Raw genomic sequence first — 17,688 nt, forward strand, 5'->3', positions numbered from 1 at the left:
AGCAAAGGAAATGCAGAATCTTTGGTGTGACGTCACATGTGCTGGACTGCTGTTGAAGTTGCTCGTCAATATTTTGTAAAGTTTTAGTCTTCAGTTACTTATTTTAAAGTTTATTTGTGTTAGTATTTGCTGTAAAAGTTACTTGGTAGTGAATTTTCATTAATCTCAGTCTGCTTTCTGTGTTATTGACTCTACTGGTCTGTTGTTCGTGCATGTACTTATGTCATTCATCAAAGTCTCATGCCTCAGTAGTGTGTTTACATTTCGCAACATGTGGTTGCAGCTGTAGCAATTATAAAGCTAAGTACTGTCAAAATTGTTTGTGCACTGTATTTGAATATTAAATTTAGTAGCTTTCAATCATTCATCCAAATATTAGCAGTGTGGTTACATTTCGCGGCATGCAGTTGCAGCTGTAGCGGTTGTTAAATTCTGAAGAGTTTTTTGTGCTCTGTTATACAATTACTAAATTTAGTGGTTTTCAATGGTGTCTCATGCAGTTTGTGGCGAAATAATGGTTTAATAAACTTTTGGAAATGCTTGCTCGCTGTGTTTTTTAGAGTTTACTGTGCATTGAAGTTGTTTAGTAAATTTGGTGCGGTAGTTTTCAGCTGATATTTCTTATTGTTTCTAGTGAAATATTTCAGTGGAATTTTCATTCACTGTTTTAACTTCGTTGCGTGTTCTGGTAGCTGCTTGAATTTTTGATTTTAGCTAATAAATTGTGTGAAGTTTTGTTGGTATTGGTATTAGTTATGGTTTAGTAGTATTAATAGAAGTTGTTGCTTCTTAGTAGAGAGAGAATTTCAAGACCACTATTGTTAGTTCTGTACATAGTTCTATTGTTGTAATTGACCTTAGGTAGGTTTTTTCAGTATCTGTAAAATTTTACCATGAGTGAGAAGTGTGGGCTTTGTTGCAAGTTTGAGAATAGCGGTTTATTGTGTGGGATTGGTTCAATGTATTTTTGCTGGAGGGAATGCAGTGGTGAAGCCAGTGGGCGTTCTACTGAGATCCTCTCCCGGGCATGCAGAATCTGTAGTAGAAATAAGCTGACAGAGGAGCAGTAGTGTAACATATGTGCCCTTCAGGAGCAGTTACAATAGGCAAAGGCGGAACTAGATAGGTTGAGGAGGGTGAAGAGGAAGAGTGCTGAGGAATGGGAACTGGCAGTTGGCAAGAAAGCAGCTAGGAGGAGGTATTCAGGCAGTTTTACTTTGCGTATAGCCTATAGATTTGACCAACTGTCAGAGTTCAATGGAGAGGATCCTCTTGTAGCACTAGGTGTAGGAAACATGCAGCAGTCCGAAGCAGTTAGGAAGCCTGAGTCAGTTGCAAACTCTAACAGAAAGAAGAAGGTTCTGCTGCTAGGAGGTTCACATGGTAGAGGTGTGGGCCAGCAGTTGCACGAAGTGTTGGGGAGCGAGTACCAGGTCACCAGCATTGTCAAGCCTTGTTCAGGGTTGGCTCAGGTGACTGACAGCATAGAGGAGTTATGCAGGAATTTTACGAAAGAGGATCAAGAGTCATTGTTGGTGGGCCAGGGAATAGTCTTGATAGGGACAGCGAAAATGATGTAAGTGTTGACCTGGTAACGATAGCTAATCAAACTGGTGCGTTTCAGCGTCATGATCAGCCTTATCTTAATGTGGCTGTTTGGCGTGTTAACTTGGGGCTGGAGAAGGCATTGATGGCAGAGGGCATTGGTCACTTTGCAGTGGTGCCAGTTGGGTCTATCAGTAGATCGTGTTTCACTAGACATGGCCTGCACCTCAATAGGTATGGGAAGGGGAGACTAGCAATGCTTATAGGTGACATGGCAGTGGGTGGCGGTGGCATCACTCATGGAAAAATTCCTGTAGTAGTTGGTATTAGAGTTGCACCTCTTTTAGGTTGAAGTCAGCTGATAGGTAAACCTGCTTAAAGGAAGTCCCTGTAACTAAGGGCTCACCTTTCGAGGACATAATGTTTCCAAGTAGAGAAGGAATTAGTATATTTCATCAAAATATAAGCGGTATTAGAGTTAAAGTTAGTGAACTGCTAACAGATGTTTACTCTCGACATTATTGGTAATTGGAGCACCACTTAAATAGTCAATAGCAAATGCAGGAGACAAGGCAGAGAGATTAATCATTTGAGAAATAATATGGAAAAACAAATTACGTAATTTTTCTTTATAGTCTTGCGTTTAAAGACTGGAACTTGGATATTGGTTGGATAATTACACGAATGACATAACCCTGATTCAGAAGTGTCACGTTTTCAAACACAACAAATGAAGAAATGTGATTACAAGACCTTCATAAAAGAATTCCTGAGCAACTTTCCAAAACTACTATCACATTACTGCAGGAAGCCCCCCCCCCCTCCCCTCCCCCTCTAGCTGTACCCTGAGCCAATAGAACAATCTAAATTACAGATTTTCAGAATCCGGAAAGAAAATGCAACATAGAGAATGCTCTAAACTGATCAGGTCACCTTTTAACTTCATTTCCAGACCAAGTAACTTTTGTTTAATATTTTGGTATGATCACTACTTCATTTTAGAGCTGCATGTTGCACATGTGTGTCTGAAACATTTAATGCATTTCATTCAGTTCTATGTCTCTTCAATAAAATTCATGTTTTGCTACTTATACAATATTTTTCTACAACAACAATATGATAGCTTCAATACTCAACAAGTTAACTGTGATATCTTCAGGGAAAAAGCATTTTATTTCACATGAGCAGCCTTATAAAATATAGTTTTTTAACGAGTTCTACTGCCACATACACACTCTAATAACAAATAAGGACTCCACCAAAAAGTCTGTGTACTAGAAAAATATTCATCTCACATTTATGACATTTATGTTCAAGCAGATGTGTGTGTTTAAATACTGAACACCAACTGAACATACTACAGTATTAAACATGCAATGGAAAGTGTATGAACCATATTACAGTAAAGGTACCGCATGAAAGTAAAAAGCAATACAAAAAAGTTGACAGTATACTAACCACAACAGAACAACTATCCTGGCCAGACTTCTTGTCCTTTACATAGCATCCCATTGGAAAGCCAGTACTGCAATATGTATTCCCATAATCCAATGGGTAGCACCATGTGACAGGCATGTTATCTGGAGTTAAATTTGGAAAGTTATACACAGTTATAAAAGGAAATTAATATCAAGTGTCACTTACTAAGCAAGTTTAAGTATACTGTCCAATATAAATTCAAAATGTCTTGCAGAAGATTAGCACTGTTCACTACCTGTGTGGCTTTGTTTCATCCCAGATCTTTCTCAATTAGAAAGGAGAGAAGGAAACACCAAATGACAGAAACAAGAGAAATATGTACAGTGTACAGACACGTAAAACTGTAACATATTATGGAAAGGATGCCCCAGGAGGAAAGTACTCTTCTAGGAAAGGATACTGCCACATGATAACCGGAACGAAATCCAAATCAGAAAGCAGGACCATCAATAAAGCACACAACTTAGCACTGAAGATATGTTTCTTATTAACACTAACATACAGACATAAGAGAACTGAACTATTGGATGGAGCACACTGCTATTTATAAAAACATCAAATAATGTTGAACATTCAAACATTACAAACATAAGAAATTTCGAGAACCTTACAAAAATAATACTACACAACAAATAAGTGCTACTGGTTCGGCGTGAACTGGTGACCCAGAGCATGCCATCCAACGATATTAACCACTATAGTCGTTAATATATATGGTATATGGCACCGTTCGTGGCATTGCTCCCTCTCTTGGAGAAACAGAAACACGAAGTTCTCATCTGAGCCAAAAATAGCTACCTGGATTTAGATCTGGTCAGTAGTCTTCCATATAGTAGTGCTGGCAGATCCTTTTGCTCTGCCTGTATTGTCACATTCTCTTCACTATGATTAGCATATAAGGCAGCTTCTCCCATCGATGTTTCTCAGTTGTTGAGCAGGTCTTCAATTCCTTTGAATGAGAAGCACAATTGTAGGTCTGCACCTCAGTACTGTAGTATGGCTTCACACAGCGGAAAAGAACAATTTCTCTTTGTTTCTTGTCTTCATGGTGAAGGGTCATAACCCTCAATTTTGTTTACGACATGCAACAAGCAATGAAAGATATGGTACAGCCCAAAGTAGGACTTAAGTAACTTTTCTGGTAGTCCCACTGGCACAGGTGTAAAAATCCATACAAAGTCTCCCACACTGTATCTCTCTGGTCAGCAACTGGCATTATAACACTTTCAGTCTTTCTCCTAGCATTCAGGATCTATATGCGAGCGAGTTGTCTGCTTCTTTAGTCCTGGTGATGAGATGTTTCAAACAGTCATCCTGAGCATTGTCAAGTCGAAACAGGAACAATGTCCCCTCTCCCCAATGACTTGGCCTCATGGCCATGGAGCAGAAAACATGATGTGAAGCATGTAGTGTCTTACTTCGCTGTGTAGTGTACGAATGTCACAATGAGCAGTACTCTATTTCAATATCTTTATTAGACATCAACTACATCAAGAGTATATCTTCCAATGTCCTCCATAGAGAAGTGTGTGCAACAATCAAACAACGGTACATCTGCACGATCCTCCTGCATGAATGACTTCTAAAATGTAAAATTTAAACGTTCAGCCTTCTTTTTCCTGTCTTCTACTGCCACAACAGACTGGCCGATAAGTGACTGGATACAAGCCTTCGAACCATTGAATGATTTTACACAGGACCAGAATTTTCTCAGGTTCTGTGCAAGATTTATTTTTTGCGGTGGAGGTTCTTGTATGGTTTACGCATTGATCTTTTTAGAGACACACAAATTTCTACTAACCTTTGTCTGCGAACATTTTCATGTTCTTTTTCAAACTGAGAGTGCAACAATCGCTGCTTCCTCAGCATTTTTTTGAATTTTGTTACTAAACCAAACATTGGCTTCTCTGTCCTTAACCCACTTGCTTGGCAGACACTTCTCCAGAGGGAATTTTATAATCAGTTTAAACATTGCCAATAATTCCACCACATCCGTCATAGTGGAACTAAATGATGTCCATTCACTGTTTAATTAGGACACTCGCTGCTATGATGAATCATGATCACTATTTCCTGTCTCTATACTGACACTGTTGACAAATTCAGGCCTGTTTGTAACTACACTGTCTAAATTATTTCCATACAGTTTGGGTTGTTGAACAAGCTGCTCAAAACCGGATCTGGGAAACAGTGTTCAGAACTACTTTGCAAGACTGTGTCAGTACCAGCTGCAGGAATCCACACACATCTCAATTTATACTCAGTAGCTTGACATTGCATGATCGTGGCATATGCACACTACTGAGTGCAGACTTCCTTTGAATGATTCTACAAATGTTATGACATAATTGAGTGGCTGGTAAAAACATCCAATGATTAACTTGAGTTCACATAGGCCTGTTGCTTGTGTCCTGATAACTTCAGAGTTAGCCTCAATTTTGAACTTGCCAGACTACATTTTTGTTGACTGCAATGAATACACCCCTTCCTATGGTGTCTAATCAGTCTTTTCAATATGTGTTATGTGATTCAAAAATGGCTCTGAGCACTATGCGACTTAATTCCTGAGGTCATCAGTCACCTAGAACTTAGAACTACTTAAACCTAACTAACCTAAGGACATCACACACATCCATGCCCGAGGCAGGATTCGAACCTGTGACCATAGCAGTCGCTCGGTTCCAGACTGCAGCGCCTAGAACCGCACGGCCACTCCGGCTGGCCTGTTACGTGCTTCGTTGCATGTTTTGTGTGTGTGTGTGTGTGTGTGTGTGTGTGTGTGTGTGTGTGTGTGTTATCCTTTCTTAATGGTTTGGTTTAGGACAATGCAAGCAAAGTAGCAAGTAATTTAACAGTGTGTTCTCAATGCCAATGCCAATACTGTAATGATTATTATGATTATTATTATTATTATTATTATGACACATGTGAGGCCACACGACAATCGCGTAAATCATCTACTTGAGGTGACGTTTTCTTAGATGCAACATTTCTTTCGTTATTCTCCATGTACTTTCTTCCTTTCATCTGACCAAGTTGTTCCTATCTTGAATTTCTTGAAATCCTGGCTCACTATCCGCTTGATAACTTTGTCCTTGAATTTTTGTCTGTCATGTACACTGAAGTGATAAAAGTAAAGGGATGGTGATATACACAGACACAGATGGTGATAGTATTGTGTACACATTTTTTAAAAGGCAGTGGATTGGCAGAGCTGTCATTTGTATTCACATGTTTCAAGTGAAAAGGTTTCCAATGTGATTATGGCTGCATTTACAGACTTTGAATGTGGAATGATAGCTCCAAGAGCCACAGTGTCAAGATGTGCTGAGAATACATAATTTCTGACATTACCTCTCACCAAGAACAACACAGGCCGATTGTCTTCACTTAACAACTAAGAGCAGCAGCTTCACACATAGAGTTGCTAATAGACAAGAAACATTACGTGAAATAACCACAGAAATCAAATTCAGATGTACTACGAATGTATTCATTAAGTCAGTACACCAGAATTTGGTGATAATGACTATGGCTGCAGACAACCGATACAAGTGCCTTCACTAACAGCACGACATTGCCTGTAGTGCCTCTCCTGGGACCATGACCATATTGGTTGGACCCTAGAGGACTGGAAAACCATGGCCTTGTCAAATAAGTCCAATTTCAGTTGATAAGAGCTGATGGCAGGCTTCAAATGTGGCACAGATGCAATGAAACTGTGGACTCAAGTTGTCAACAAGATTCTGTGCAAGCTGGTGGTAGTTCCATAATAGTGTGGACTATGTTTACATGGAATGGTCCAACTGAACCGATCATTGACTGGAAATGGTTATGTTCAGCAACTTTGAGATCATTTGCAGCCATTCATGGGCGTCATGCTCCCAAAGAACAATGGAATTTTTATGGATGACAATGTGCCTTGCCACCAGGTGACAACTGTTCTGGACAATTCGAGCGAAGGACTTGGCCACGCCGATTACCCAACAAAATGGCTCTGAGCACTATGCGACTTAACTTCTGAGGTTATCAGTCGCCTAGAACTTAAAACTAATTAAACCTAACTAACCTAAGGACATCATACACATCCATACCCAAGGCAGGATTTGAACCTGCGACCATAGTGGTCACGCAGTTCCAGACTGAAGCGCCTATAATAGAACTGCACGGCCACACCGGCTGGCGACCACCCAACATGAATACTGCTGAGCATTTATGGAACATACTTGAGAGATCAGTTTGTGCACAAAATCCTGCATTAGCAACAGTTTTTCAATTATGGATGGCTCAATATTTCTGCAGGCAGCTTCCAACGACTTGCTGAGTCCATACCACGTCAAGTTGCTGCACTACGCTGGGCAAAAGGTCAGACATGATATTAGGAGGTATCCCATGACTTTTGTCACCTCAATGTATATCTGGCTCTGTTATGTTAGCATTCTTCAGGTCTTTTCTGACTTTGGTGATCCACTTCATGTTCTTAATGCTTTCTGTGCACCTTAAGATCCGGCATTCTGTTCACATGCTCATAAAGTTTCTGTTGATTTTTCTTCACGTCACTTTTATTCAGTCTCTTGTTTCTTCTGTGATCTGTACCCTTTCTCTGTCTTCTTCAAGTCCTGGAATTTTTCTGATGATTCTTCTCTCTATTTTCCCGATATTTTATAGTGCGCCATTCCAATCCATGAACAACATTTCTGATGCATATAAGGTCTCTGAAACAAGAACACTATTGTAATGTCTCACTTTTACATAACGCATTAGGCATGACTTCTTGTAGATGTTTCCAGTCTGTCAGAATACTCTACTTTTCTTTTGATTTCTCTACTTGTGAGCTACTTTCTCTATCCGATTTGCCTTTTATCATCTCCCCAGCACATTTGAAATTGTGAACTCGATCTCACCAGAGTGTTTTATGATCTTTTTTTATGCATCGTTTTACTTTGACATGCATACTGTTTTACCGAAGGAGATCTATACCCAGACATCTTCAGCCTTCTCTTTCAGGACCGCTATTTGCTTACTGCAGTTTGTGTGTCATCAGAGAGTATTGCCAGATTATCAGTGAATGCCAGACAACCAAAATCCAGTCCTGTGGTTTTCCTTCCTAGCCTCATCGGTTTATAAAATCTCTCTATCCTCAGTTCTTTCTCCCATTACTTGACAATCCTGTCTAAAAGTTTACTGAATAATAGTGGTGAAATATCATCGCCCTTTCTCACTCCTAATCTTGAAGGTTTCCTATAACTTATTTTTAATTTAATTTTAGATTTTGTGTTTGTTAGTGCCTGTCTGATAATATTCACTGTCTTATCGTCACAGCTCCTCTCTTTTAGTTCTTGTATCAGTGATAGTCTATCTATGGAGTTACATGCATTTTCAGATATACAAAGTGTGCATAACATCTCTGCTTCTTATTGCTTGGTATCTCTGGACTGTCTTCAAATTGAGTAACTGTTCAAAATAGAATCTTCCCAGTCTGGAGCCTGCTTGGTATTCTCCTACATTGTTTTCCTGTTGGATCTGTGTCCTATTTGCAGATACTGTGTTTTTTGTGGATGATGCGGCAGTATGGATATCCCTCTGTAGTTGTTAACACTGGTCCAATCGGGCTATCCCTTTTAAGTAACAGCACATTCCAGTCTTCTGGTATTAATTCGGTCTCCCATATGTTTTGAATGATATTTGTTATTTCTCTGATGGTAAATGTCATCTTCTCCTGTTGTTTAACCATTTTTCAGTTTCATGATTTGTCTCCTTATCTCCAATCAGTTCAGAACAATTCAGTAGTTCATTGAAGTATTTCTCCAGTGTCTTGCAAGCTCTCCTTTCTTTTTTTCAGAAACACAGATTTTGTGACTGATATCCAATGATGTTTTAAAATATAAGGAAAAAGATAAATTGTTACTCACAGTGAAAATGACATGTTGAGTAGCGCAAACGCACAATGAAAAGACCGTTACATATTTAGCTTTAACCCAAAACCTTCTTCACAAAAGGAAACAAACACACACACACACACACACACACACACACACACACACACACACACACACCTCATGGCCAGCCCATGTGACCCCTCATGGCCAGCCCATGTGACTGGCATCTCTGGCAGCTCGGATCGCAATGCGACTGTCATGTTGAACGGAAGCAGCTATCTGTAAAGGGGTGGGGGGGGGGGGGGGGAGTAATAGCAGGATATGGGTGGAGGGAGAGATGAGTGCTATCTGGTGGGTGTGCAAGGACCAGAAGGAGACGTGACAAGACTGTCACCACATGTAGTGTCAGAAGGCCATGGGGACAAGGATATGTCTGGGTGAGTTGGGGGGGTGGGATGTGGGGGGTGGGATGTGGGGGGTGGGATGTGGGGGGTGGGATGTGGGGGGTGGGATGTGGGGGGTGGGATGTGGGGGGTGGGATGTGGGGCTGGGGGGGGGGGGGGCAACAGAACACGAGAGGGCCAGGGGAGAGGAAAGATAGGCAGGTGCGCTGGCAGAAGACGGCACACGAAGAGAGTGGCGGACATTATTAGGGAGGAGATGATACAACAGAGGGGGTAGAAACTGTTGCATGAAGGGTGTGGGGACAATAGGTTACCACAGGTTGAGGCCAGGATGATTTCAGGCGTGGAGAACATGTTGTCAGGGTAACTCTCATCTACACAGTTCAGAGAGGAAGATCCAGATGGCCCATGTTGTGAAGCAGTCATTGAAATCAAGTTTATTATGTTCAGCTGCATGTTATGTCACAGAGTGGTCCACTTTACTCTAGGCCACAGTTTGGCAGTGGCCGTTCGTCCTGGTGGAGAACTCCTTGGTTGTCATACCAATACAAAAAGCTGTGCGACAATTGCAGCAGAGCTGTTATATGACATATCTTCTTACACAGGTGGCTTGGCTCCTGTTGGGGTAGGATAAACCTGTCACCTGGAATAGGAAGACCTGGGTGGGTGGATTGGGCAGATCTTGCACCTGGGTCACACACGGATCATATCCCTTGGCAAGGAGTTGGGATTGGGAGAGCCACAGTGGTGGAATAGGTTGTGTAGGTTGGGTGAGTGACAGAACACCACTTTAGGAGGGATAAGAAGGATCTTGGGTAGGTAGTCCCTCATTTCAGGCCATGATGACAGGTAAACCAAGCCCTGATGAAGGATATTGTCCAGTTGTTCCAGTCTGGACTGCTATTGGGAGAAGAAAGGGGCACTCCTTTGTAGCTGGTTCTTGGGGGTGGTGGGAGGATTGGGGATGTGTGGGGAAATGACACAGGAGGTTTTTGCAGACTAGGTCTGGGGATGAGTGCCTGCCGCCCCTGGATGGCCATGCTGTATGGGAGGGATGTTTTGGTGTGGAAGGGTTGACAGCTGTCAAAATGCATAGTAGTTGGTGCGTTTAGTGTGGACATGGGTATGGATGGGCCCATCAGAGGAAATAGGGCAATGCCCAGAAAGTTGGCATGCTGGACAAGGTGAAGCAGATGGCAGAGAAGGTGTTGAGGTTGTGAAGGAACGAGGATAGAGTGTCTTGGCCCTGAGTCCAGATCATAAAGATATCATGGCCGAACCTGAACCAGAGTAGGATTTGGCATTTTGGGAGGCAAGGAAGGTCTACTCTAGGTAGTAGGTTTGGAGTTTGAAGAATCTTGCAAAAAGTGGTGCTCCACAGCGGAAAGACCAAGGGCGTAAGTGATATTGGTGCTTAGGGAAGTGGCATCAGCAGTACCAAGTGAGAATCAAGCAGATAAAGGGACAGGGATGATGGAGAGTTGGTGTAGGACAAGGCTCTATCTTTAAAGTGGGAGGCTACAATACAAGCAACTGGTTAGAGATGTTAGTCAATAAGGGCCGAAGTTCTTCCAGTGGGGGCAAAATAATCTTCTACAGAGCAGAGAGTCATAGGGTGAGAACATAAATGGACTCTGGGGGGAGGTTCTGGGAAGGGCCTAAGGCTTGATGCAGGTATTTCAGGTTGTGTTGGACTTCTGAGATGGGATCACTCTAGCAGAATTTGCAATTGTAGGTGTCAGTCAACTGGGACAACTGGCAGAGGCCTTTCACCAGGTAGTCACTACCATTCATAATGATAGTGGTGGAACCTTTGTCTGCAGGTAGAATGATTATGTCAGGGTTTGTTTTGAGGCAGAAGGCTTCTGCCAATAATCAAACTCCTCCTCATCCCATAAACCATGCAAGAGTGATCCCAAACTAGAACTCCATCATAACCTCCATTCCCTAATTAAAGCCTTTGGCCCTTCTCAAAACCCCTCCCCTTTGTCAGACCCAGGTGCAGAACCTGCCCAATCCACACACCCACCACTTCCTATTCCAGCCCTGTCACAGGATTACCCTATCCAATCAGGGGGCAAGCCACTTGAGAAGGCAGCCATGTTGTATACCAGCTCTGCTGCAACCATTGCACAGATTCTTATATTGGTGTGACTACCAAACAGCTATACACTGGGCTGAACGGCCACTACCCAACTGGGTCCAAGAGAAAAGTGGATCATCTTGTGGCACAACGTGCAGATGAATATAACATGCTTGATTTCAATGACTGCTTCATAACCCAAGCCTATTTGATCCTCCCTCTTCCCCCCCCCCCCCTCCACCACCACCAGCTCTTCTGAACTACTCAGATGGGAGTTATCCTCCTTATGACACATTCTCCTCTCACGAAATTATCCTGGCCTCAATCTACAGCAACCTACTGTCCTCACGTCCTCCACCCAACATTGCTTGATTCTGGTTTTAAATGTTTCGTAGAAATCTCTCATGTTACAGTTTTGGAAATCCTCTTCTATTTCTTTTAAGTGATTATTTTTATTATTACTCCCTTTGTCAGAAAAGTTTCATGACAGGTTGTTTTTGGAAACAGAAAATTGCACTTACCAAGCAACGATCCTAGCTCCAATCGAAACAGTCCCCTTGGCTATCTATACAAAGTTGTCAATGTTTCTGGAGGTCTTTGAAGTAAGCAGGGAAATTTTCAACTGCGATGCTTGTAAGCTCATTTGCCACAACCTGTTGGATGTCTGCAATACCCTAAGGAAGCTTACTTTTCAGTCGCCTTTTCACTCGTGGAAATGAGAAAAAGATTACAAGGCGAGACATCAGGCAAATACGGTGGATGTTGGATGGCAATAAAAAAATGTCTGACCAGGTACTCGGTAACAAATAAAGCAGTATGGCGTCTTGCATTGTCATGCAGTAAGAACCAATCCTGAGAAAGCCACAAATCAGTGCAAACACAGAGAATAACTTGTTGCAAATGTTTCAAGACTTTGGTGTAAGGAGTTTGGTTCACTATTGGATCTGGAGGATCATACTCATGGAGCACTAATACTTTACTATAGAAGTACGCAGTAACATTGTCTTTGTCCTGGTAGCACCAACTTTCATCCCCAGCAACAATCTTTGACAAAAATGTGGGATCACTTCTGGCTCCATCCAGTAGTTTGGCAGAAATTCTTTGCCTTTCTTCTTTTTGTTTGTCCATTAGTGTGCAAGGGACGAGTTCTGCATTAAGTTTTCATTTCCCTAAATCTTCACATCAAATCTTATGACACAGATTACGATTAAAATGATCTTTTTCTGATATCGCTTGCACAGTTACACGATGGTCTTCTTGTAATAACTGTCTTAAACGCTCCACTTTTGCACTGACGTGTGTTGTAGACAGACAACCAGCTCAGGGACTGTTTTGCACTGAATCTCTGCCTTCACGAAACCTCTTGTGCCACTTGAAAACATGACTTCTTGAAAGTGCTTGCCAGCATGTACTTGCTTAATCATTGTCCAGGTTTCATTAGGGGTTTTCCCAAGCTTAATGAAGAATTTAATGTTCTCTCTTTGCTCACAATCATTATCCATTGTGTTACCATAACTAATGTGCCAAGAACCCAAAAGTGAGTTGCTGAGCACAGCCCTGCCACCTAGTGGTTTTTTGAGGAAACATGGCCCAGGTCACTTCAAGGACACACACATACAAGGTAACATAAAAACAACATTTGTTCATTTTTAATACTGCAGACTCATAAATAAAGAAACCTGTCCTGGAACTTTTCTGACAAACGGAGTACTATTATTATTATTATTATTATTATTATTATTATTATTATTATTATTCCTGGCCTTATCCCATGCCTTCTTGGGGTCGGCGTGTTAATATGGATTTGGCAATGTTAGTGTGGTAGAGGGTGTTGTGATGCTTTTCCCTTTGATGCCCCCCCCCCCCCTACCTCATCTGCATCTAGTGTCATCCCACGTGGAAATGTGAGAACACGTGCAAAATGTTTGTGAATCATGTAACTGAGGCAAATGTGGATATCAGCCCAGTATTCACCGAGTCAGATGTGAGAAACTGCCTAAAAATCATATCCTGGCTGGCCAGCACAGTGGCCCTCATAGTTAACCTGCCACGCAAATTCAGTCCAGGTTGATGTGCATCCCCAGATCCTTGAAGTGGCTTGCTAATACTAACAACAACAACAACAACTACTACTACTACTACTACTACTACTACTATTAGTAGTAGTAGTAGTAGTAGTAGTACTGCTGCTGCTACTACTACTATTATTTTTATTATCATCCACATTATTATTCATAAAACAATTATGTGCTCCCGGCCTGTAGAGTAATACCAACCAATTATCCAGTGATGTTGATAGTTTAAGCCAATGCCTCTTCTAAGTAACCCAAGCTTTGTCTCAGAGTCTTTGTCAGTGCCGGTGTAGTTCTTGATACACGCTACAGAGCATGACTGGTCTTCCAAAAACTTAATCTGAAACATATTATACACCATTAATTTAACACACACACACACACACACACACACACACACACACACACACACAGAGAGAGAGAGAGAGAGAGAGAGAGAGAGAGAGAGAGAGAGAGAGAGAGCATGTTGCATTAGTCATTTCCATCAAGTTTCTGAAGTATACTGCCCAACCTATAACAGCTGGTTTGTTCCAATAGCTATTTTCTTTTCTTTTTATATTTTCATACCTGCACTGTATTTTGCTGTTTATGCTAGTACTTTTGTAAAACTACTGCCCTCTTCACCTACGTCTGTATAATTTTCATTTTCTATGATACTGAACTTTTTGCTTAATTTAATCTGGTATATCTTCCTACTCTTAATTTCTCATAATCTACATATGTGACCGCTTGCCTGATAAGTCTGTATTTGTTCAGCTTTGTATCTATTTTTACTCTGCATCTTAGGAGATTACGATAATTTCATGACTAACTTACTAGAGAAACAAGGAAAAAAATTCTATATTACACAATAACACTTTTACCGTGATGTTTGAATCCACTGCTAGTTAAAAGGTAAGATTTCCATCAATAATGAGCTGGAATGAAATTGGCAATATCTGAAATTCTTTCCACACTTCTCACAACATCCATCTGTTGTTTAACTAATACCTATAAAAAGTTAGTCTGTCTGTACGACAATGTCTTGTTTTAATTGACTGACTTATTTGTCTTGGCCAAAGTTACTTGGTCATAAAACAAGCCATTGAATACATAATTTACAGACTACAGATTATAAATAAATAAATACAAATATTTTAAGAGTTACAATATGAGGTCTGTTCAATAAATTCCAAAACTTTGGCCCAACATTTTTTTCTATGCCTACCTTTTACTTGTTGCGCGTGGTCTCCTTCAAAATACTCTCCTTCACAATTGACACACCCTCTTAATGCAGTTTCCACTTCCAGAAGCAGTCCCAGTATGCCCCTTACTGGATCACACGAAGTGTTGTCTGCAAATTATCTTTTATCTCACCTATCGTTGCAAATCTTCATCCTTTCAATGGGGTTTTCATACTTGGAAATAAAAAAAGTCCACAGCGGCCAGGTCTGGAGAGCATGGAGGATGAGACAGCAAAGTGATTTTGTTTTTTGTGCAACAGTCACGCACCAAATGGGATGAATATGTGGTGCGTAATTGTGATGCAAGAGCTGTGAATTGTCTTGCCACATTTCAGGTCTTTCCTTCTTGCATTTTCTAGCAGGCATGTGCAGGAATGCCAACCTACATTTCGCTACAACACACCATTGACACGAAATTACGAATGTTTCAGAATTTTCTGAACAGACCACGTATACCAGACAGTTGTAACCTCTCCTGAGGAACTTATTACAGAATAAAAAAGTGTACCACAAAGAATCCTTCTAATCTAAAATTTGAAAATTATAGATCTACCACAGTTCTCAGTTCTGTAGGAAGCCTACTGAAAATGAGACACATAAAAGAGACTACATCATTCTATGTAACACTTAATAAAGAGTCACCCGTAACCAATTTGTTTCCAGAAACACTTTGTGACTGCTGCATTTCCTACTGAGCCCGTTCATCTTACTAATGACAAATTCCACTAGGTAGTACATGTTTGAGAGGGGCAGATTAGAAGACATTAATTATAGCTCTACAAAGTTCATTAACTGCCAACAGATATTGCTCTGATCACCCTTTTCTAAAATAAGTAACCTGTTACTATATCTACATGGATACTCTGCAAATCTCATTTAAGTGTCTGGCAGAGGGTTAATCGAACCACCACCACAATTCTCTATTATTCCAATTTCGTATAGCGCACAGAAAGAACGAACATTTATATCTTTCCGTACGAGCTCCGATTTCCCTTATTTTATCGAGGTGATCATTTCTCCCTATCTAGGTCGGTGTCAACAAAATATTTACGCATTCAGAGGATAAAGTTGGTGATTGGGATTTCGTGAGAAGATTCCGTCGCAACGAAAAACGCCTTTCTTTTAACGATGTCCAGCCCAAATCCTGTATAATTTCAGTGACACTTTCTCCCATATTTCACAATAATACAAAAAGTGCTGCCCTTCTTTGAACTTTTTTGGTGTACTCCGTCAGTCCTACCTGTTAAGGACCCCATACTGCACAGCAGTATTCTGAAAGAGGATGGACAAGCATAGTTTAAGCAGTCTCCTTAGTAGATGTGTTACATTTTCTAAGTGTCCTGCCAATAAAACGCAGTCTTTAGTTAGCCTTCCCCACAACATTTCCTGTGTGATCCTTCCAATTAAAGTCGTTTGTAATTGTAATACCTAGGTATTTAGTTGAATTTACATCCTTTAGATTTGACTAATTTATTGTGTAACCGAAGTTTAACGAATTCCTTTTAGCACTCATGTGGACGACCTCACACTTTTCTTTACTTAGGGTCAACTTTCAATTTTCGCACCATTCAGATATCTTTTCTAAATCATTTTGCAATTCATTTTGATCTTCTAATGACTTTATTAGTCAATAAATGACAGTGTCTTCTCCAAACAACCTAAGACGGCTGCTCAGATTGTCTCCCAAATCGTTTATATAGATAAGGAACAGCAAAGGGCCTATAACACTATCTTGGGGAACGCCAGTAATCACTTCTGTTTCACTCGACTTTCTGTCAGTCACTACGAACTGTGACCTCTCTGGCAGGAGGTCACAAATCCAGTCACATAACTGAGACGATATTCCACAAGCACGCACATTTCACTACAAGCTGTTTGTGTGGTACAGTGTCAAAAGCCTCCCGGGAATCTAGAAATACAGTATCGATCTGAAATCCCTTGTCAATAGCACTGAACACTTCATGCGAATAAAGAGCTAGTCGTGGTTCACAAGAATGATGTTTTCTAAACCCATGCTGACTGTGTGTCAATAGACCATTTTCTTTGAGGTAATCCATAATGTTTGAACACAATATATGTTCCAGAATCCTGCTGCATATTGACGTTAATGATATGGCCCTGTGTTAATTAGACTACTCCTACTGCCTATCTTGAATATTGGTGTGACCTGTGCAACTTTCCAGTCTTTGGTTCGTCAAGCAAATGGTTGTATATGATTGTTAAGTATGGAGCTAATGCATCATTTATCTGTTTATCTCAAAATATGATTCCACAGGACATGATAGTGTAAAAATAAAGTAAACAAGGTTTCATTATTCAGTATCAGTGACTGTGGAGATAATTCTTATAGTGAAGACAGCAGTACTGAACTTCTGTGGAGATGTGAATGTGATACTTACTGGGAAGGTTTTCACCTGTCTTCAAGATTAAAACTTTAAATATCGACTTCACTCTTTCAAAATGTCATTTTTAAGATTAATGTTTCAGAAACTGTATCCAGCCTGATGTGGGGTGGTTGAGAAACAATGTGTTTTCTATAAAGCATGCCACAAACACTAAGATTTTTCAGTCTATTGCTTTTTTTGGTTAATAAATCATTGATTTGTATGTATACACAAAATTAGGACCCTCTACCCACAAAAATAATAGCACTCCAGTAAGATCAATGTTTGTGTCTCATTTATTGACACTGGATGACAACTGTAGTTAAAATCAGAAAAGATACTTGCTACCCTCAACTTATCATTTAGCCCTGGCAGTGTTATACACACAAAAGAATACGCTGTTTTATCTGCAATGCACATTTTCTGGAGCCAACAATAGCTGACCAAAAAATATGTGCATTAAGATGAGTTAATCCTCACAATAGGATCTACAGAAAAACCTTCAAAAAACTTAGAGAGAAAAGCTATCTGTAATCTTGTTTGTGATCTCTCAGGCTTTCTCAGAATGATTTAATAATGGCATGCTTCCAGGTTCTTTATATCAAGAAAACCTGAGAGA

At 40.6% G+C, this 17,688-nt stretch overlaps 1 protein-coding gene across 1 annotated transcript in view; it reads right to left on the reverse strand.

Annotated features, from left to right (window-relative positions):
- Nucleotides 1–17,688, reverse strand: part of LOC126190689 (transmembrane 9 superfamily member 2) — a 127,378-nt gene that overhangs the window by 78,765 nt on the left and 30,925 nt on the right. The window contains exons 4-5 of the mRNA XM_049931149.1: nucleotides 13,667–13,802; nucleotides 3,004–3,125 (exon numbers count right to left, since the gene is read on the reverse strand). Coding sequence (XP_049787106.1) covers nucleotides 3,004–3,125; nucleotides 13,667–13,802 — 258 coding nt within the window. The remainder of the gene's footprint in view (nucleotides 1–3,003; nucleotides 3,126–13,666; nucleotides 13,803–17,688) is intronic.

The sequence above is a fragment of the Schistocerca cancellata genome, chromosome 6 (genome assembly GCF_023864275.1).
Source record: "Schistocerca cancellata isolate TAMUIC-IGC-003103 chromosome 6, iqSchCanc2.1, whole genome shotgun sequence".
Taxonomy (NCBI): Eukaryota; Metazoa; Arthropoda; class Insecta; order Orthoptera; family Acrididae; genus Schistocerca; species Schistocerca cancellata.